The sequence below is a fragment of the Anser brachyrhynchus genome, assembly GCF_964034855.1.
Source record: "Anser brachyrhynchus genome assembly, chromosome: 3".
Taxonomy (NCBI): Eukaryota; Metazoa; Chordata; class Aves; order Anseriformes; family Anatidae; genus Anser; species Anser brachyrhynchus.
In genome coordinates this window covers 17,923,637-17,945,185 of record NC_137696.1, presented here as the reverse complement: position 1 = coordinate 17,945,185, position 21,549 = coordinate 17,923,637, and the positions used below count along the sequence as shown (strand labels likewise).

The 21,549-nt window shown below is 52.5% G+C and overlaps 1 protein-coding gene and 1 long non-coding RNA gene across 2 annotated transcripts in view; both read left to right on the top strand.

The window, feature by feature from the left end:
* The first annotated feature begins 328 nt into the window (after positions 1-328).
* The window catches only part of LOC308191800 (phosphofurin acidic cluster sorting protein 2-like), a 50,923-nt gene continuing 29,702 nt past the window's right edge, over positions 329-21,549 (top strand). The window contains exon 1 of the mRNA XM_080584647.1: positions 329-594. Coding sequence (XP_080440773.1) covers positions 344-594 — 251 coding nt within the window. The 5' untranslated portion in view covers positions 329-343. The remainder of the gene's footprint in view (positions 595-21,549) is intronic.
* On the top strand, positions 612-20,856 carry LOC308191810. Its single transcript, XR_013948288.1, has 2 exons — positions 612-5,466; positions 5,564-20,856. It is a non-coding gene; the product is annotated as an uncharacterized lncRNA (long non-coding RNA).

Here is a 21,549-nt window from a genome sequence, read left to right as displayed (position 1 = left end):
TTGGCCGCTCCCACCCCGGGCTCCTCGCCCTCCTCCTTCCCCGATTGGCTCCCGGCTTCCTCTAGCCACGCCCCTCGCCCCCCTCCATCCCGATTGGCCGCACCCTCCGGCCTCCCCTTTCCCCCGCGCGCCATTGGCCGGCTCCCCGCCGCAAAGCCGCGCCCCTCCCGCCGCCCTCCCATTGGCCGCGAGCCTCGCGGGGCCGCCCTCCCATTGGACGGCGGGCCTCCGTCTCCCGCCTCCTCCGCCGCCGCCGCGCGCGCTCGCGCGCGCGCGCCACCCATCGAACGGGCGGGCGGGCGCGCGCCCAGGCGGAGGCTCCGGGGCCGCCACCGGCGGCGGGATGGCGGCGGCGGGCGGCGCGCTGGGCTCGGGGCCCCCCGTGGGACCCCCGGCGGCGGCGGCGGCGGCGGCCGGAGGGGGAGCGGCGGCGGCGGCGACCGCGGCCGCCACGGCGACCACCGTGATGATGATGACCGCCGCCACACCGGCGGCGGCGGCGGTGACGGCCGCCGGTCCCGGCCCGGTGCCGGTGCCCATGAACCTGTTCGCGACGTGGGAGATCGACCGCTCGGCGCCCAGCTGCGTGCCCAGGTCAGCCCCGCGGGGGGCACCGCGGGGTGGGTGGGTCCCGGGAGGTCGGTGCTGCCCGCCGAGACGTCCCCGGGGAGCTGCGGGGGGGGCCCCGGTACCGGGAGGTGCCGCCGGGCCTTGGGATGGGGCGTACCGGGAGGGGGGCACCGGCGCTGCGGTGGTCACGGAGAGGTTGGGCGTGGTGTGCGGGGATGGGGCGTGGTGGGCGTGGTGGGGGTACGGGGACGGATGGGCCCGGTGGTCCTGGGGGTCCTCTCCTACCTCCTCCGTGGGTCTGTTAGCGGTGATGACGGTGGTACAGGGATGGTTGGGCAGGTGGTCCTGGAGGCCTTCTCCAACCTCCATGAGTCTGTGATGATTCGTGGTGATGGTGGTGGTACGGGGATGGCTGGACCAGGTGGTCGTGGAGGTCTTCTCCAACCTCCATGAGTCTGCGGTGATGGTAGTGGCCTTGGAGGCTTCCTTCTGCCTCAGCGAGTCTGTGATTATTTGTGGTGATGGTGGTGGTACGGGGATGGATGGACCAGGTGGTCTTTGAGGTCTTCTCCAACCTCAACAAGTCTATTAGTGTGTAATACTGGTGGTAGGGGGATAGTTGGACCAGATGGTCTTGGAGGCATTCTCCTACCTCAACAATTCCATGATTCTATTATTGGTAATATTAGTGGTACAGGGATGGTTGGACCAGGTGGTCTTGGAAGTCGTCTCCAACCCCAATGAGTCTATTAGTAGGTGATATTGGCAGTAGGGGGACAGTTGGACCAGGTGGTCTTGGAGGTCTTCTTCCAACCTCAATGGTTCAATGATTCCATTAGTGGTGATAGTGGTGGTAGGGAGACATTTGGACCAGATGGTCTTGGAGGTCTTCTCCAACCTCAATGAGGCTATCAATGTGTCATACTGGTGGTAGGGGATGGTTGGGACAGGTGGTCCTGGAGGTCTTCTCTAACCTTAGTGGTTCCGTGATTCTATTAGTGGTGATATGGGTGGTCCAGAGGTGGTTGGACCAGATGGTCTTGGAAGTCTTCTCCAACCTCAATGATTCCATGATTCTGTTAATGGTAATATTGGCAGTAGGGTGACAGTTGGACCAGGTGGTCTTCAAAGTCTTCTCCAACCTCCGTGAGCCTATTAGTGGGTGATATTGGCGGTAGGGGGACGGTTGGACCAGATGGCCTTGGAGGTCTTCTCCAACCCTAGTGAGTCTATGACCCGCGCGTTGCTGGGATGCCCACCAGGGATGTGCTCAAGCGCCGGGCCAAGAGGAGCCCAACGCATGGGGAAAAGAAATCACGGTAAGAACCAGCCCTTGGAAGGGGCACCAGGAGGCTGAGGAGTTGGGAGCGAGGAGCATGGGGGGCCAGCAGCCGGACAGCTGGGAGCAGAAATGTTTGGAAATTTGCCCAGCTGGTGTGGTGCCCATGGAGGTCCTGGGCTCCGCGGGCAGCAGCCTGGAAGGAGCACGCAACGCGTGCCTGAGGAATGCGGGCAGGTTTGGGGGCAGGTTTGGGTGCTGCGTGTGGAGCAGGACGCGGCGGTACAGCTTCCGAGTGCCTTGAGGTGGTGTCTGGTTGTGGGTGTCGAGCGATGAGCCGGGCGATGGTGAAGCGCGTGTGGACGTAGCCCTCGCACGTGGAAGCTGGGAGTAGCAGATGGGAGGCGATTCTTCCTTCCCAGCCCCGAATCTCATCTGGGTTCCTGGGGGGTCTGTGCTTGTGTATCTCAGGAACCCCGCTACGCTGTCCCCGTGCCCGGCTGTGCTCCAGGAGTGGCAGCGGTGGCAAAACAACATCCAGTCAGGGGTAATGGGGCTTTTGTCCTCTGCACGTGCCTGGTCTTAATCCTCCCGGCCCTGAGCGTGTGTAGGGGCTGTCGAGGGGCTGTGCCCAGGCCGGGAGGATTTCGGGGAGGAATCCAGGGCACTGAACCAAGTCCCCGTTGAGTTTTGGGGGTTGCCTCGCTCTCGGACTGGAGGTATCGTCCTTCCTGGTGGGGTCTCTCTGGTTTTGGGGCCAGTCTGGGAGAGGTGTGTGCCGAAGCGTTGCTGAAGTAAAATGTCTGTCTGCATCGAAGCAGCGCCGTGCTGTGCTTGCATTGTTCCGCGCGCTTGGAAGAAACGCGTGGAAGGACTTTGTGCAAACACGCTCTGGGGCTCGGGCTTGCCAAGCAGTGTTATTTTTCAACCTCTGTTAATAGCTCTGCTCTTCTGCGTGCTCCCTTTAACATCCAAGAGGCCACGAGTGCGAGTTCTTAAAGAATTAGGAAACGAGATAAGATTGCCTGATTGGGTTCGTTCTTGCTCTTTTTCCATGACACGGCCGGCGTGTTGTGGATGTTGGTTCCACGATAAGTCGTGGCGTTTCGAACTGGAGGTGCGAGATACAGGCAGCGTTTCGGCTCGTGGATTGCTGTGGCTGAGCTCAGAGAGCAAAGGCAGGTTCTCCCTGCACAGCCCATGCCGCGAGGACACAGGTACACTTATTTACACAGCATCCCGCAGCCCTGGGGGCTCAGGGGGCTGCTCCGTCCCCGCGTGAGCGCAGCCTGTCTATTCTGCAGCCCCTACAAATTCCCCTCTCCGAGGCTGGCTCGGTGGTGAACACCCCCGTGCTCGGTGTTCCTTTAAGGAACCATCTCCTTCCAGCCGGAATAACAAGCATTTGTCTGCCTCTGGTGCTCTCCAGTGCTTCCCTGGGTAAATCAGGGGTTTTCACGGTCAGCTTCCAGCCTCAGCAGAAGCTGCTCGGGGAGCAGTAAATGGCTCCGGATTATTCCCCCAAAAGGCAGTAGGATGCCACGGGGGGACGGCGCAGCTCCAGGCAGGGAGCGCCTGGGAGAGGCCCCGGCTTCTAAGGAAGCAGTCTCGTAACCGGTGATATTTGCCGTGTCTGAATTATGATTTCCTCTTTGTCCTATAGAGAAAACAAAATGTTCCAAGCGGCCGTCTGATTGCTTATTAATATCGTGGGCTTGGCGACGCGCCTGCGAAGCGACATGTCTGGTATGCCGCCCGCTGCCCGGCCCTCCCTGCGCCTCGTCCGGCACAGGGGAGCGCGTTTGGGATTTCTCCGCGCCGTGTTTCCCTTCTGAGCACATGCTGCTGGCATATAACATATATATATGTATGTATATATTTCTGGGGAGCTGGCCCCGCCACGAGGCGCGGTGGCTTTGTTCAGGTGCCTCCATACGCCGGCAGCGGCGGGCCCGGAGGAGAGGCGCGGTGTTTCAGGTGCCTCAGCACATCGCCGCTGTGGTTACGGAGACCGCTCCCCGCTCTGCGGGGTGATTCATCCGCTGTGCTCACAGCCCAAAATTGCACGGGCATTTCCTTGCAGGCCTGTTGCAATGCGAGCACCGTTACAATTTACTGCCCGCTGTCATCTGGCGGGCGGTTTCTGTTGCTCCTGGCTCGTGCGGTCTAAGCCAGCGAGGGATTCTGCTCGGTAGACAAAATCTCCTGTTGTGTTCTCGTTTTTCTAGGTCCTCCTTATTTTCTTCCTCGTGCTGATTTTTTAGACCTTCACTGGAAATCCTTCTTGTTCTGCAGGGTGAGCGTGGCTTCAGTAACACGAGGTCCAGAGATAGGTGCATATGGGACAATCGCCTGGACAAAAAATGCCCAGGTTCCCTGCACAGCTGTGTACTTTACCTGGTTTTCTGTGCGTAGGATACCCAAATTCCTTTCATAGTACAGGCAGCTTAGGATGATGGTTGAACTCATGCCTTCAGTTCTGTTTTCCAGAAATGAAGACCACTAACAATCGGCTATTGTGCTGTTACACCGGTAAGAAAAGACCAGTCCCGTTCTAAAGGCTTCTGCTGCTCTTCTAATTGCTCTTTAACACTTTTTCTCTGCTAGGGAAGAAGATCATATTCATCCAAAATGTCTCGTGGGCAATTCTGTTGCCTGGTTTTCAGGTAGTGTCTCTGAATCCATATTATTTAGGTCAGAGTTTTTAGGCGTACGTTACTTATATATTTTAGAAGAGCTCCCTTTCATCTGTTCTGCATTTTTCCTGTGTTCCTTCAGTTATTTTCTAGTAGGCTGTTGATTTTCCCACCTTACTTATACATCCAATTTCTTCTCATTGCTCCTTTCCCTCAAAGGCCCTGCACACTCCTGCTGATAATCTTGGCACCGTTCTCATGTTTTTTCCTTGCTTCTCTATTTCCTTGCACACCTGTAACTCAGTAATCTTCAGTTATGAATCTTAATTTTTCTGTTTTCTAGTTAATTTTCTTTTATTCTCAGGATTTAGAGGCTATTACTTGCGAAGCTGCAGCAGCCACAACTCGTTATTTCATGGCTTTTGTTTTTCAGCTGGACAATGCTCGTGGGATGTGTTTTAATAGCTTTGAGGTTTTCTTTCTCTCTTAGTGAATAGCAGGCTTTTTCCTGTAGTTAGGCTTTTTGAATGTTCTTGGATGCACTTCCCTGAAATACAGTCCCGTCAATTGCCATTTATTTCGGTCCGCTCCTACCTCCTGCCTGAGGCTGCTGGCTCTGAGTATTCCTTTCTTTCTTGTGTGCTCCTTTGTCAGAAGCAGACCCAGGATGTCCATTTGAATTTCATGGCATACTGTGTATATGAATAATTTACTCATTTTTTTTCCCCTGGTGTTTATCGAGTCCCTTAACTGAAGCTTTTCCTCTGCCTGTTATGTTCCTTAATCTCCCATCAGAGCACAGGACAACGTTCCCGTTTCTCTGCATTTACGCCTTGCTCGTGTCACCTCGGACTGATGAGATGTTCACGCTCACCTGGGGCTAACCTTGTCTGTTGCCCTACTCCTTCGGGGAGCACCACCCCTTATTTCAGGGACCTGAGCAAGTGGCTGAAAAGCCTAGATACACGTTTACCAGTTGTGGTGAGAATTGTTTTTGAGTGAAGGATCTTTACTGTGCAATTCTTTAGAATTAAACTTATTTTTTTTTTAAGGAAAATGTAAACATTTTTTATTCCAGTTGAAGAAGCTTCAAAATGGATGCCCAAGTCTTTTCCGCAGGGCTGCACTGCCACCCGTGTGCCACTTTGGTCTCCAATATGCTCTCTTCTGAAACGTGCCGTATCGTGGTATGTATCGGGAGACCTCTCATACCGTGGTGCCAGATTTCTGAGCCTGCGGGGGGTCGGATACAAGGCGCTTGCCCGCTGTTGAAGACACCAGCAGAGGAAATGGATGGGGTGGTAGGTGGGCTTGCTGTCGTGGTGAAGAATCACAGAAGCAGGGAGCCGTAAGGAAAACTTTATGCTCACCATCACTAGGTGAGTTGTCAGAGTTGGGTTTCAGAAGCTGCCGTGTGGCACGGGCTCCTTTCTGTGGACACTGTGGACGATGGAGAATCCCTCGTCTCTGAAGTCTCCGCGGCAGGCTTTGCCCGGCTGCTGCCTCTTCGCACCTGAACAACTGCCCGTAGCCGAGACCTGGAGGAAGTTGCTGTGGGTTTGCGGGCTGACCTTGACCTGGTTTCAGTGCTTTTCCCGGCTTGGCCGCACTGGCCCTTCTCCAGCGCACTTGGAGAGGCAGCGGTGCGGCCTGGCCGGCCCTGCCAGCTGGCGGGTGTCGGGCTGCGGCCTGCCCTGCAGCCCCGTTAGTGCCTTCAAACCTTGTTGAAAGGTGCTTGTCACCCTGTCTTAAGCACGTATGTATTTTTTTTTTCCCTCTGGTAGACAAGGCTGCAAGTGGTGTTTTTGTAACCGCTTTGTGGTGGTTAATTCATTAGCACGTTTTATTTTAGCCCGCAGACACAGCGAACGAGCTGTTCTGCAACAGGCATCGCGGCCGGCTGCTCGTGCCGTGGCTCCGTGGAGGTGTGGTGTGTTTGTACCTTTCTCAGAGCAGTCTTGGACCTGGGGGCAGCCGGTGCAACAGTTCCGCTGCCCTGGTGGACAGAAAAGTCAAAAACCTGTTAATTTGCCAAAAAAAGGTCTGTGACTTCAGCCACGCTAACACCTGATTTCAGCACGGCCAAACTGAGTGGAGAACAATGCTTCTTCAAAACTTGCACTTTTGGGTTTTCCGTCTGCCCTGAGGTTGCTTTTGGGTTAGATCCTAAGTGAACAGTGGGAAGTTCAGATGCAGTGATCTGAAGTGAGCGATGCTAGCGAATGATGTGATGTTTCCCAAGTAACATACCCATCGTGTTGCCCGTAAAAAAAACACAATAAAAAAGTTTGCTGCCGGACGCAGCCTCGCCACCGACTGGCTGGCTGGTCGGCTCTTTTCTCACATTTCTCGGGAGGCCGTTATGCAGCAGGAATGAATCTCATCACGTGCTTTTTGTTAAACAAGTCGCTCGTTTGAAAGCGGAGCAGGAAGACGACCTTGTGGTTTGGACACGGAAGCGAGGCTTAGATGCGGATCCTGGATCTGGAGCTGCTTGCTCTGTGTCTCACTCCCATTCCTGTGCCCCTCACTTTGTTCCCAGCCACTCATTTCCATGCCGTGGTGTTGCTGTTTCCTCACTTGTGCTGGGGTGACCGGAGCTGTGTGGTAAAGCAGAAGCGACCGCGACGTGCGGCGGTGTTGCTCTGAAAGCTAGCGTGCCAGCGCTTGCCAAGGCAGGGATTTGTCCTTCTTGGGGAAAATGGGGCCTTAGGAGACTGCTCATGCGCTCTGGAGAGAGAAAGCTGAAGCCAGAGGAGATGGCTGGGGGCTCTGCTCTGACTCCACAGCCTGAGGAGTGGAGATGGGGAAGCCTGAGGGTCTCAGAAGGGAGTAGCAGGAGAGGAGCCCTCTCAGAGCCCCATTGCCAGCAGCGCTTTCCTCGCTGCCTCATCCTGACCCTGCGGGCTGGGGGTCCTCTGACCCGTCTCGGGGGATCATGGAAGCTGGTGGAGTCTGGAGGAAGGTCTGAGGAGCACCGTGTGGAAATGGGGCTTTTGTGGACTTACCGCCGAGGTTTTAAGGTCTGTTTGTGCCGAGCAAAACCCTCGCTCCCGGCAGGGGCCATGGGTCTCCACGCAGCGTGCAGCGGAGTGTGAGAGAGGCCAATGGCCGTGTGAGCAGGGCGCTGGGCGTGCTGGGACAGGCTGTCCGGGCGGGTCCCAGCACCTCCTCAGGAGAGGCTTCTTGACAATGCATTTATTATCTGGAAACCAGCTGGGGTGACAGGAGGCTCTGGCAGAGTCCCGCGTCCCGTCGTGGTGGGTGCCGCCTGTTCTCCAGGGGCCGTGCTCCCTGGGTTGGATAGGCATGGGTGAGGGGGAAGCAGAGGTGAAGTGGTTCATCCAACAGCTAAGAAGTGGCAGAGACAGGGATTAAATTTCCCCTCTCTGCCTGGAACCAGATCTTAACTCCGAATTGCTTCCTTCTGTACAAGCAGCGAAGTCTGGCCGTAGCAGAGCCTGGGGGATGTGGTTATATCACTGCAGCTCTCTGTGCGCCTGGTGGGGCAACGCTTGATTGGTTTAGGTTGCCCTCAACCAATTTTCCTTTTTTTTTTTTTTTCCCCCCCCAGTCCCCAAATGTTTGGGTGTTGCCAATAAACGAGTCAACTCCCCATCCAGTTGCCCAGTTCCATCCTGGCTCGTTAAGGGCATAGACTGCGAAGATCCACGTTTCACGGAAATTGGTGGCTAAAGGGAGGTTGGAGGTCCTGGCTCTCCTTTTCCAGCAGGGTGCCGGAGAAGACAGCCTGCAAAGAGTCGATGCAAGTGCGGGAGAGGGGGGTGGGAGAGGACGGTGTGTTTTCAGGCCAGGCTGTTTGATGACTAGCAGCAGTAGTTGAAGCACAATCTGAGCGGTGCCTTGTTTTCCAGTGAGGCATCCGTGTGGGTATTTAATGCGAAGGGATGCGGAGTGACAGGAGAGTGGTTTCAAGTGCTTCCATTCATCCTCTGCACAGCAAAGCACACTTGCTGCCTACGTACGGAGGTAAACGTGCCTGCAAGCCAGCGGGGTGAGGCATGTCAGCCCGCAGTGCTGCTTTGTGGCAGCTGGGGGAGGAAGGCTTTAACACCTCCCTCCTGCCCTAAACCTCTGCCTCTTCGGGGCCTGGCCGAGAGGAGGGAAAGGAAAGCTCTTAACCTTATTATTGGTTGTGAATACAACAAACAATCCAATTACTGCCATCCTTTAATCCGGGCGCCACAATTGGACCACAATTAAGGCGGAGGAGTCTTGGTTCCCTACCCCTGCAGGCAGGGGTGTGGTGCCTGTGAAGGAGGAAGGCAAGGCAGTCAGTTACTGGCCCCCAGACCTTACCTTCTCTTCTGAAAAACGATGAGGCACTGGTGTCCGATCCTGTTGGCGGTGCCAGGCACTCCTGTTGACGTGAATACGAATAGGCTCGGGCTCCCAAGTGACAAAAGATTAATAACTCCGCTTAATTACAACCTACTTTTTTCCTAACACTGTGAACGTAAATGACTTTTCAAGGAGAGCTGGCTGTGAGATGCGCAGGCTGGTGGAACTCTTGGGGCAGAAGGCAACGCTAAGTAGATCAAGGTTTAAAATCCAGGGTAGCTCTGATCGAGCGGTCCGTGTTAGTAAGCGGTGCGAGAAGCTCCCTGGTCTCTGCCTTCAGAGTGGATATCGTGATCTCAAGCCAAAGCGGCTTTACTGTGGAGGTTACAAGTGTTCAGTTTCCTCCTCTGCTGGGGGGGTCTCATGTTGAGCCAGCTCTGCAGAGCATCTTCCTTGTCGTAGCCGGCAGCACAGCACCCTGAAAGAGGTTATGAAAGGGAAATGTGGAGCTACATTTGGTTTTGCCAGCAATAGTTGTATCTGATGATACAAATAAAGCACGTGAGGTTTTGGAGTTCAATTCTGGTTTAACCCGAAAATCAATTCAATTCAGCTCAGTGCGTAGCAAATGTTTGCTGCTGACAGCCCTCGAGAAGGAGCCCTGGGTCATCGATGATGCTGGTGAGTTGCCTTTGACATGGCTTCTTTGTCCAAGCAATAGGGCAGAGACCAAGATGAGGGACATCCTCAGCAGCAGCAGGGAGAACAACAAATGTTGGGGAAAAATAATCTCCTTAATAAATAAATAAATACATTTTTAAAAACTAGGCTGTGTGAGGATTTCTGGAAGTACCTTTGGAGTGCCCTGGCTCTTGGTTCTTGACTGACTGTGTGAAATGAAGCCACTGAAAGGGAGATGACTTGCTCATTTCTGGGTTTGAGAGAAATTACCTCCTGCTGCCTGAAAGGAGGCTTTTGAACAACTTCTTCTTCCCTTATTTTGCAATCATGACTCTTTTCTTCCCTCAAGATGAGATGCGTGTTCTGCAGAGCATCTGTTCCTCTTTGGGTACGTAACCAAAATAGGTGTGCGCATGCACCTTAAAGATAAAAATGTGGACCTCTGTGGCAAGTAAGCACCTTTGGCAAGGACATTTGGAAATGTGTGCTCCAAGAGACCTCTGCACTTGAGCTGTGGTGACGCAGCTGTTAATCCTTCCTGCTTCTCCCTGCTCCTGTGGGCTCCCTGGGGAGTACCAGCTCAGCACCCTAGCCTCTGTACCTGCAGGATGTCCAGGGGCTTGCAAGCGCCAGTTGTTGCTTCTGAGTGATACCTTGGGATTGGATAAAATGAGTAACGAGGGATGGATGGAGTCTGTTTCATGCCTAGTGACCTTGTTCTTGTGCACGACAGCTTGCGGTGTCTGGGAGGAGAAGAAGCTGCCGAGCAGCCTGCTTGTGGAGTAGGTCTGCTATTGACAGATAGCGCGGCGAGGCAGCTGTTAGCCTGGAAGTAAAATGACCAGAGCAGTGAAACAAGGTAGTGGAGAGTTTTTCAGGCTTGGGAGTGTGGAAGGGGTTGGGTATGACTGATTAAAATACCTTTTCAAGAAGTCTTGTGTTGCACTTAAATCCACGTGTGTGCATTCATGGCCAATCTTGGGTCACCAGACGGTGGGTTTGAGATGCTTTCTTAAGATTTCCAGCCTGAAACACAAGGATTTTCTGCTTGTGCTGAGTTTCACCACATTAATAATAAATTTCCCATGTGGAGGACAAACATACAGCAAATCCACCAAAGCTGAATGCTTCCTTACCCGCTGTGCTTTGTGCTTGAGTGAAGCTCACGAGCTCTCTCGTGGTATATATGCAGGTCCACAGCAAGTGCCCCCTAAATATATCTGTCCAAGCATGATTCTGTTTTCTTCTTTCATGGAAGGACATTAGTGGCCTCTTCCACATGGACACACCTGAGAACAAAAGTGCTTCGAGTTGCCCAGGGCTCACAGGGCTACTTTCTTTCTTGCCCATCTTGCTTCCCTCCCTCCCAGAGTTCGGTGTGTGCTTTCTGTCGCATCGACACCGGGAGGTTTCCTTTAAAGCGCTGTGATTCTTCGGGCAGGCTTAGGTTGCTTTTGCTCGGGCTGCTGAGGGATGCTTTGTGGCAATGTCATCCTCTGAACGCCAAGCCTTTCCTGTCCTTGAGGATAAAGGTCTGACTTTGAAGGCTCACGCAGCTTTTGCTCTGAGGGAAGGTGCCTAACGCAATCAGGGATTTTCCAGCAGGACGAGCTGTGTGTTTCCCAGGGGCCGCAGCTTTTAGATGAAATGGGTGAGATTGGCCCTAAAACAAGGCTTTCAGCACCAAACCTGCCTCTGTGCTGTGGGTGACTGGGCTTTATCCCAGCTGGATATAAAATCCTGCTCCCCACGGCAGGCAGCCCTGCGGTCACAGCTCTGGAGCGGAACAAACCTGGTGAGCGTTAGCTCCTTCCTCAGGCACCTGCTTCAAAGCAGATCGGAGAAAGCTGAGCTTTGAGGTGTGTGGCTGTTTCTTCTTTTTTTTGTTTTTCTCTTCCCCTGTCCTTTGGGATGCATTTCAAGCTGTTTCTCAATGGCTGTTGGCAGGCTTCCAGGCTTCGCTGGCTGCCTTGCTGAATCACCTGTAGTGCGAATAGTTTAGTAACACATGAGGATTGCAGCAAGCGCGAGGGGCTATGACTGCAGCGTGCAAAATGCCCTCTCGTGCCCAGGGGATGCGGATGGAAAAGCCTGTTTGAAAGTGGTGTTTGGGGCGACTTCTTAGCATGAGGTGATGTAAAACCCAGCTCTGGCTCTCAGCAGCTGGCACCCCTAGCAGGGAGCCTCGATAAGCCGGTAGGAGTTGTTTTCTCCCTTCCCAGCTGGTTTTCTCACCAGCCCAAAGGAGAAGTGGGGCATTGTGGCAGGGATGCTGCCCCTCTGGACAGAGAGGAGCACTGCCCGGTGGGACTGCAGAGCCTTCTGCTGCCTTCCGCAGCTCCGCTGGCAAGCAAAAAGACATTTGGATGGAAACCCACTTTGAAACGTGGCTGCCGGAAGGCTCCTGTGGTTTTTGATTCCTTCATCCACATTAGCTGACTTCCGTCTCTTCTTGTATGGACCTGGGTGAGATTAGTCAGCCTCGTTTTTGGTGCAGAGGGGGCAACATATGTGTCTGCTTTCCAGTCCTTTCTGAGGAGCTCCTCGCTTGGTGGGTGAGGGGAGAAATGCCAGTGCTGCAGGCTGCTGGGGACGGATGCCTCGCCTTTTACTCCTTCCTCCCGAGAAACCTCCACTTCCCCTGCACCCAAACCTCCTCCCTTCCCCAAGAGAGGGGCAGGGGCACTCGAGCTGTCTGCAGCATCGGCCTCAGATATTGATCTCCCATCGGTGGCTCCGCTTTTAGACCAAGCGGGAAACTGGGTAATTGCAAATCCTATTTCTTAGAAAAGAAAAAAAAAAAAAATCAATCTTTTCTCAAGCCGAGTGCCGCCATTTCCTGTCAGCTGCTTGTCCCTGGGCATACAGAGAAGGAAAGCTGTCTGCAGCCCTTCTGGGAGCTGTCTGAAAGGCTGGCTGACCGCTGTGGGAAGCAAATCCCATGGCTCGCTCTACCTTTGTGGAGTTCTGCTGTGCCAGGGTGGGAATCAGGCCTTCCGAAAGCCCTAGCTTTGCTTCTCAGTATAAAGGGTCAGGTGTTGTTTAATGCAGCAGTGACTTTAAAGCTGTTGAGCTTCCCTCTCTGGAGCTTTCAACTTGGCAAATGTTGAATTTGACTGCTGCCAATGAGTATTGAACACTGCACTGCCGGAATAGTGACCCCAGAAAGTGGGCCGCTGCGTTGTCCGCATCCCCTATCTGAAGGGGTGGCACCTTCTCAGCCTTGTAGCTTCTTATTCTCTTGACATACCTTACAGAAAGGACAATACATTTCAGAGATGGCTTGACGCCAACCGAGGTTATGTTGTTAGTGATAAACGATGGATCATTTTTCTATAGGTTTTTGTTGTGTTGCCATTTTTGGTTTACCCGAGCAAGTCTGGTGCTTGTGTATGCTCTCCAGGAGGCCGGGCCAGACAGATTTCTAAAACTGATGTCCCACCTGATCCTCAAAAATATGGAAAAATATCCCAGTAGGAAGTCTCGCCTGCTGGGCTTTGACGTGATCCTGACACTGAGTGGTTTTCTATTAACTCTCTTCTCAAATATCAGTATTCTTTTTTTTTTCATTTTTTTTTCAAAAAAATTTTTTTCAAAAACTAGATGTTGTTTGGCATCTTTCATCTCCTGTGAGGCAGATAGCTGGGACACCTGACCCAAAGCTGTCGTGTGAGCCCTCATCACAGCACAGCCAGTGCTGTCGCTTGAAATCGCACTAGCAGATTGCAGGACTGGGCACAGGACAAAACAGATGAAATAAAAGTGCTCAGATCAAGCCAACAGTGCCTTCACAATGGAGCTGTGTTCACACTTTGGTGTGCTGAAGGAGAAGAAGGTGAGAGTCACCCCGAAGTGGCTAATTGCTGCTGTCTCGCCCTGAGGGGAAGCTGTGCCGGGGCGATGGGCACACCTGGCATTGGAAGCCCTTCCCCCAGATGACTCACGCCTTGGGCTGGTCAAAAGAAAGGGGGAGAGCTTTGTTCCTGTCCCAGGCAGAATTCCAGACCCTACACCGGGTGGGACACCTTGGATGGCATCAGTTGGCAGTCCCAGCCCCACAGCTTGGGACTGGCAGCCCTCCTCTGCTGCTAGTTGCAGCGTGTGCGTGGCAAGCTGCCTCAGTGCTGGCCCGCAAGGAAACAATTCATTATTTTTTATTATTATTATTTATTTTAGGTTTGTTCTTTGCTGGATTAACAGGTTGAGTCAGTTCATCATGTGCTCAAACACACGGTAGTGGTGGGGAATCACGGGGAGCTGAGAACAAGGCACGGGGCCTGCTGGCTTGCCAGCGTCCTCCAAAAGGGATGTTGGTGTCCCCAGAGAACCAGGGCGATGCTCAGTCCCTGTGAACAGCTCTTGCAAGGGCCTGAAATGAGCCTGGAAAAGAACCATGAGATCTGTTTGGAGCCCCGGGGGCGTGGTGGGGAAAGCTGTGTGGGAGCAGCCGCGTTGTGAGCGGTGACTGGGGGCTGCCCGGCAGCTCTCCGACAGGCACGGCCTGCGGCGTGAGGCGCGCCAAATGGAGCCCTGCTGCGTTTTCTGTCAGGGGCGGCTGTGTCAGGAGAAGGTCTTCCTGGTTCAGCTCTCCTTCTTGTTTTGTCACTGGTGTCTGTTTCGATCATTGTGGCCTCGGTTAAGGTGATTTGTAGGATAATGGGGCAGAATAAAGTATTTCTCACCGAGCGCCAGTTCTGCCGGGTGTGTTACCAATTGCTGTCAACCCCTGGCACCTTCTTGAGGTGCCTCTGTGAACAAAATTCCCTGCAGAAATGGAAATATGTCTGCAACTGGAAGAGAGGCTCTTCTGAAAGGACCGAGGCACAGCGGAGCTGCAGCGAAGCACAGGGATTCCCAAGGGGATTGCAAGCTGTGTGTGTGTGTGTAAGAACTCGTCCTTTTTCATTATGTGTGAGGCTGGTACAGATTTTCCTGGGCACGGGGGTGTTTTAAGCCCAAGCGGCCGTGCTGTAGCTGGGCTGCGAGCTGACAGCATTCACCGAGTGAGCGGCAGCCATCTTCCCAGAGCTTCACAATCTTGAGCCAGACACAGCTCAAGCAGGAGCCAGAGGGGTGTGCTAGACAGGTTATCACCGGTGCTCAGATACCAGCCTAATCAGAAGCTGTGCAAAATCAAGGCTAGCTCCCAGAAAGAGCTAACAACCCCTAAAAATACACAGTTGGCCTTGTGTCTTGTGTCTGCTGTCCGTGAAACACGTGCACGTGTGGGATTTATGATTGTGCTGTGCGGGTGTTCGGTTGCGGAGCTTTCGCATCCCGCAGCATCACCGGAGGTGAGGTTGGGCTTGCTGTTGAGCTGTGATATTGCAGGGGGAGGCAGAAGCAGTGCTGACAGAAATGCAAATGGTGGATGAGTCTCACGTTTCAGGTTGTCTCTGGAATTGCTGGAATAATTTCTGCTTCCTACGTGGCAGTTGCGAGCAACCAGAGGGGCCGACAGGAGCATTTGCATTAAGCCTGCTGACTCTTGCTGATACCGCAAGCCGAAGGGATCGCGGTGTTGCGTGGCTGAGGCTTAGCCAGGTGCTCAGCATCAGGTGCTTAAGTTCAAGCCCTGAGAGATGCTGCAAACAAGAGGGCGTGGGAAAGGCCCATTTTTTTCTGGGATTTTGGAAAACGCTGGAAGATTGCTGTGCCCTGACTAATTGTCAGCCCTTATAAGGTGGTTCGGAGCATTACTCACTGCACTTCGCTGAGCCTAGCGCTGTGTTTTTATTGCCTGTTATGCTGAAGCAGGCCAGGCTACTTCTCAACAGAGAGCAAGCTGCTGGAGTTGCACGCAACGACGCGCACGCCGCTCTGAAAGCGGTGCGTGCAGTCTTTGGAGATCTCAAACGTGTCGTTCTTTCAGATGGAAAAACATGGGGAATCTGTCGTGATGGTTGTTGAAAGACCTGCCCACGGTACCTTTGCAGCCCACGCGGGATGCCCAAGCTGTCCCCCTTGCAGCCCCTGCTTGCTCCCTACCACAGTAGCGAAAGGGTTTCATTGCCTCCTGGCTCTGATGCATTTTGGTCAGTTTAAAATCAAGCTTTTTGGAAGTAATTTGCTGTTTTCATTTTAGATGAAAAGACATCAGTGACTTAAGCAGAAACACAGCTCTTAAAGCAGCTCTTGCTGCAGGGCAGCTTATTCCTCTGGAGTTTGTTTAAGTGGAGTGTAGTTCAAACAGGGCTGTGAGCTAAGCCCTCGAAGGCAGGATTTTTAAAGCTCCCAAGGTAACTTAGGACCTCAGTCCTAAGCCCTGCTGGCTCCACAGACTCACAAATTCTGTTCCGCAGCTCCAAAGCTTTCTTGTAAGGATGCTCACAGGGCCCTGGGCGCATATATCTCTTTGTGTGAGACAACGTGAATCACCGTGGGAGAAAACGAAACTTCCCCTTTCATGTGGATGCTTTCTAGCAGGTAAGAAACTGATTAATTAAATGCTAGGCATGGCTGTAAAATAGGGAAATTAAGGGTTGGGGAGAGATAACAGTCTTTTTTTTGTTTCCTTTAGATTGCATTTTAAGCACATCCTTCTGGTTATGTGTTGTGGGGCATTTTATGCATATCTGGACTGACATTTTCTTGTCTTCAGGATCTTGACCATCCATCTCAGCACAATCGCCTTGTTTTCATTTTTCTTGTGAGGTGCCCAGCACTACTGTGTACTTCATGTTCAGGGCAAGCTGGGCTTTCTATGCAGTTGAATATACTTTTGGGTCATGATCATAACAGTTCAGAGTTGCTGGACTATGGAGAGCAGAAAGTATCAGCTCCTCTCGGTGGCTCAGGGACTGACCGAGTGTTTGGACCTGACCCTTTGGTTCCCGTTGTGCTTCTCAGCCCTGTCTGTCAGGGGCTGGAAAGTGGGGAACTGGAGTGGCCGTGGCTGATCCGCCCAGCGTAACGCCTGCTTAGGCACATGGAGTTATTTTATCACATGTACCAAGGCAGATGAATGTTTTCTTATAATATGTTTTCTTATATAATTTCTTATATATTCTTATAATATTATATGTTTTCTTGTAATATATAATATAATGATGTTTTCTTATAATATCCCTATTCTTCCAAGGCTAGATAGTTGCCAGATGGATGTGTGTGTCTGATCATTTTGTGGTTCCCCTTACACCGCCCAAGCCACACGGTTTGCTGAAGGCGACTTTTGACTCAGTGATACCACTGGCGTGTCCCTGGGGATGTTCTGGGTATTGGACGTGTATGATAAGAAAACAACAGAGAAGCAGATATGTAATCAGGGCTTGAATTCTCGCAGAGCTGTTCCTGATCTCAGAAACCACAGGAGTGTCATGTTACTGCAGTTCCCAGATGGAGATGCCGTGTAATGCCTGCATGAAATATCCCAGCACGCTAGGGACACGGAGCCTGGGTGCTGCAGAGGCCGTACGTGGACAGAGAAGGGCCATTTATTGAACGGTAGCACCGGTGCTGATCTTCAGTCTGGGCACGGGACTGCTGCGGAGTTAACTCTGTGCGAGGGGGTGTGCAGGGAGAGCTCCTGCCTGTGTGAGTTGGGTTTGCAGCCCAGCACGTGCCTCCCGGGTGTACCACAAGCACGCCTGAGCATCCGTTCCTGGACTCCTGTGGGGCTGACGGGGAGTCTAGCAGACCTAGGGGCGATGCTGGGGGCACAGAACTACCGTTAGTTGTTTCTACTTCTGCTATTCCAGAGAGTCGTCTTAAATATTTGTGTTGCATCTCATCGCGTTTTGCTGCTTACTTGCCAAGGCTGGTTGCCTTAGACACCGGGGCTCTGGTAACTAGGACAACAAGATTGAGCAGGCAAAGGTAGAAATAATGGTAATAACTTTCTCAACTCCTTCTGAAATAGGCTTGTATGAACCAATACCATGCACGTGGGCGACTTGTGCAAGGCAGAAAGGCAGAACAGACTGCTGACATCCTCAGATCCTGCTGGCAGCACTGCCCTAACGGAGCAGTTGCATCCTCCTGCAACTGGAAACAAGCCGCCAGGCGCACGTGGACGTGGCTGACCTCTTCCTCCTCCTCTTCCTCCTCCCCAGGGCTGGGGCTGGAGCAGGGCCCAAGAGGTGCTGAAGGCAATCCCTCAGGGGCCAGCCCTTGTGCGCCTGCCGATTTGGCACAGCCTGAGTGGGAAGCTTTCTTCCAGAGACGTTGTCCTCTCCTGGAATAGTTGGTTGTTGGTTTGTTTGCCAGCTGGGAGGCTGAAGAGGGCCCGGGAGAAGTTCATGATTGGTGTCCTCTCTCGTTCCTCACATGGCTGACTTTTGGATAATGTTTATGCAGTGGGCATGGCTAGAAGTCAGCTTTTGATGCAGTTCTGCTGCCCTTTGATAGCAGGCTGTTTCTGTCCTTCTAGGTACTCCCAAATCCAGACTTAAGACAGCAAAACAGTATTTCCTAGCCCACATTTGAAACATATTGCTCCTGGAAGCTCCTGTGGATCTGCGTCCTGCTGTCCCTGTGCCTTGTTACTGAACGTCTTTTCTGCAGTAACAAACCAACACTGTGTTCTCTCCTCTGGAAAGCCTCCAGCTCCATGAATTCGTGCTAGCAAGATACTTGTCTGGCATCTTTTGCTGCTCTGCCTGTTGGTGTCCTGTACTCAAACACCCTTGACCAAGACTCCCTTTTTCTGTGCCCCGGTGTAAGTTTAGGATCGTCCAGCAGTGCACAGAGGAGGGCTGGAGGAGCTGCCTCCTTGGGAGCAGTGGGCTTCGGGAAGGGCAGCACGTCCACCTCTTGTGCAGCCGCAAATAAAGAAAAGTACTTGTGGCTTCTTTGCTCGCCCGGTAAGGAGGAAAAGAAATTCCATCGCCAGCTGTGCTCTGTCAAAACCATCTGCAAGAAACCTGCTTCTGATGTCTCGGTTGGCTGCATGTGTGGAGAGGGGGTCACAGCAGATGACGGGTCAGAAGTGTCAGCGATAAAATAACCGTGAGCTATTTCTGTACTGGTCATGGGATCCAGTGAGTGGCTGAACCCTGCCCTGGATATCCACGCAGCCTAATGAAAAGCTCAAGTTAAAGACCCAGGTCTTAAAAATAACTGTTGGATGGGATCCTGGGCATCCCTTTGACAATCAGCACCTAGACTAGGGCTGTTGGAGCATGCTTCTGCTGTGTGTATGGCGTCCCGGTTTGAGCAGGTATTCCTGCTATTTTAAGATCAGTGCCTTCTGGTTTTGAGGTCTCAACTCCTACTTCTACTTACCACTGCTCACCCCTCGGGTGCAGACCCCAAAAGTCCTCTCCTACAGGCCCGTGAGCCGGCTGTTCTTCAGCTGCTGGCGGTGCCTGGGCTTGTGGTTGTCAAGTGCTTGTGTGAGCCCAGAAATTTCGTGACACTGAGATTTCCAGCTGGCTGCAGTGCTTCAAGAGAGCATTGGGAGTTCATTCCCCTCGGCTGGCTGGCCCTGCTCTGCCTCTCTGCCCTTTCTCCAAGTTCCCTTCCCTGGCTGTGCGTGCAGACCAGTGATTGACCGCACCGGTGAGGAGCCCACCAGTGGCCTACGGTAAGAGCTGTAAATGCTCACACACAGCAAAGACGTGGCTGGGCAATATCTCAAAGTAATACGTTGGGTTCTCTTATTATTGACCACAAATATTGTAGTAATCAGTGCTAAAGAGGTCTGGGAGTATCCTTCCCCAGGTTCTGGCTGTCTTCTCTTGTGGACCAGGGAGGGTGCAGTTGTGGTTGAGCAGCCCTGCTACTGACTGGTAGCCTTAGGTAAGCCACGGACACAACATCTGAGAAGGCTTTTGGAGCAAATTCTCACTGGGACATCTTCTGCTGGTCATTGTCAGGTGTTGTCTGGTGGGTGCCTGCTTTATGAGGATTGCCTCCTGGGGTGAATCTGCAGGCTGCTCCTGCTCAGCTGCCTCCATAAGGACCTGTCTGCTGAACAGGCCGAGCGCTCGTCACTTGGCCAAGTGACAGCGGAAGCAGTGTGACACCATAAGGCGAAGCATCGTTTTCAGGAAGAGCGCTCTGTAGGGAGCACCTCGGCCTGCTGCGATTTGAAGGCAGTGCCCCTCGGTGACAGCTGTGGAGGCCAGCGTGGCGGCAGCGCGTCACTGTCTCCTCCTGTGGCCGTCCAGCTGTCCTGTGAGAGGTGGCGTGCTGCGGGATGCCCTTCACACAGCCGCCCGTGGAGCTCGGGGAGCCTTGGAGGAGGAAGGAGGGGAGGCGAGGATGTCTGGTGTAGCTGCGCCGGTTCTGGGGAAGCGCTCCGCTGAAGAGTCTGTGTGGTAGCGTTGCTTCCTCCCACGTTTCTGGGAGCTGGATGGGTTCAGTAGCGTGTCTGACACGTCTCTGAGGCTGCCAAGCTCTGTTTGCTCTCTCTCTCTCTTAAGGCTAGAGAAATAGGAAGCTTGAGACAAAGTAACTTCAATTAATTTAACATCAGTGACTAGATGTGTTTGCCATTCCTCCTGGTGTGATGGGTTAGTTCATAGAAGGATTTCAACATCTGAGGATGGATAACCTTGAGAATCACTGTGATGAATCCAGGTTGGTTTGCCTTCTCAATCCTGGGTGAAAAGGCACGGCAGCTTTGCTATCTCTGCTCTGACGGACAAGGTGGTAATAACAGGTCAGCCTCACACAGAAGTGTTGGGCCTTGCCCAGGCAGTGTCCCATCACTGGGGTTGGGATGCCTGTCATTTACGAAGAAACTCTGCTCCAAGAATTCTTTTATATGGGATTCCTTTATGTAAATATCTTTGGTTTCGAACAAGAACATTAAAGGTACTTGTGTATCCTGGCTGTAGTTCCGTTGTTTTCTTAGCCTTGACATTTTGATTCAATGAACTTTATTTTAATGGAGTTTGAGACTGGGGAATCTTTAACAAAACTGGGGAGAAAAAAATTCAAATCAGTATCCAGCTACGCAACACTACCTTGATATCTTCAGCTAGGGTGGAGGTGAGAAGACGAATATGGCTGCAGTGGTTTGGTCTAGACCTGCCCTCTGGTCCAGATGGTGAGCAGCCTGGGTGCTTCCTTGGCTGGAGCCTTTCTCTGCAGTGGGCACATTGGAAAAGCTTTTTACAGCTTGAAGTGCTGGCAGAAGAACATATGCGGAAAAATGGAGAGGAGAAAAAAACAACACACACACACACAAAAAAAAGAACAAGTTGCCTGGGATGGGATTCACTGGAGCAGTGTGGAGAGATGCCAGCGTGTAGTAGCCAGACTACTGTGTATGTAGCTGCTTGCTTCAGACGGTGTCTTTCCTAGGGGACTGGGAGGTGAGAAGCCACCCTTCTGTAAGGGTTGTAAGGGAGTTCTGACAATCTGTAGGTTAGTAAGCATCTTTAGTGGAAGCTAAAGAGCAGGCAGTGGAGCACATGGACAGACATGACATTGGTGTGTGGTTCCTGTTGAAAGAAAGGACCATGAAAAGAAGACTTACCTCTCAGATGTCGTGGACTTGTTGGGGCATAAGAACTGTTAGATCTCGTTGGTAGACTGCTTGGATTCCCAAAAGGCCTTCAGTAAGGTTTCTCAGAGGAACTTCTTAAAATGCTGGGCTGCTACAGAACAAAGGGGAAAATCCTCACGCAGGTAGATACTTGTTTAAATAAATATCAGGAATACATAGTCAGTTGTTATGGTGAAAGCTCACCAGTGGAGATCCGGAGGGGTCTGTACGCTCAGATGCCTGCTCAGTATTATCCTAAATCAAAACAATCCTTCTTGGAGAAGATTAATACAGCCCTGAAGAGTGCTGAGGGAGTGTATGGTGTGGGATCGTGTTCGGTGCACACCAGCACATCGACGGGCTTACTCCACAGGGCTCTATTTCAGGGAGTATTTGTGATGCTGTGCTGAAGACTTGGATGCAGCTTAGATTTGCATTTCAGGAATGCAAGTTGGACTGTTCAGGCTCAACCTTATTTTTCTTTTCTGACTGAGAGCATTAAGAATCTGACATGGCTCTTCTTGGCAAAATAATGGCCTGAAACCCTTGAAACTTTCCAGAGATCAGCACTTGTATTTAAAGTAGGAATATTCCTTCCTCCGGTTTCTCTCCCTGAAGCGCTGGATGATATTAAACTTCTTTCTTTT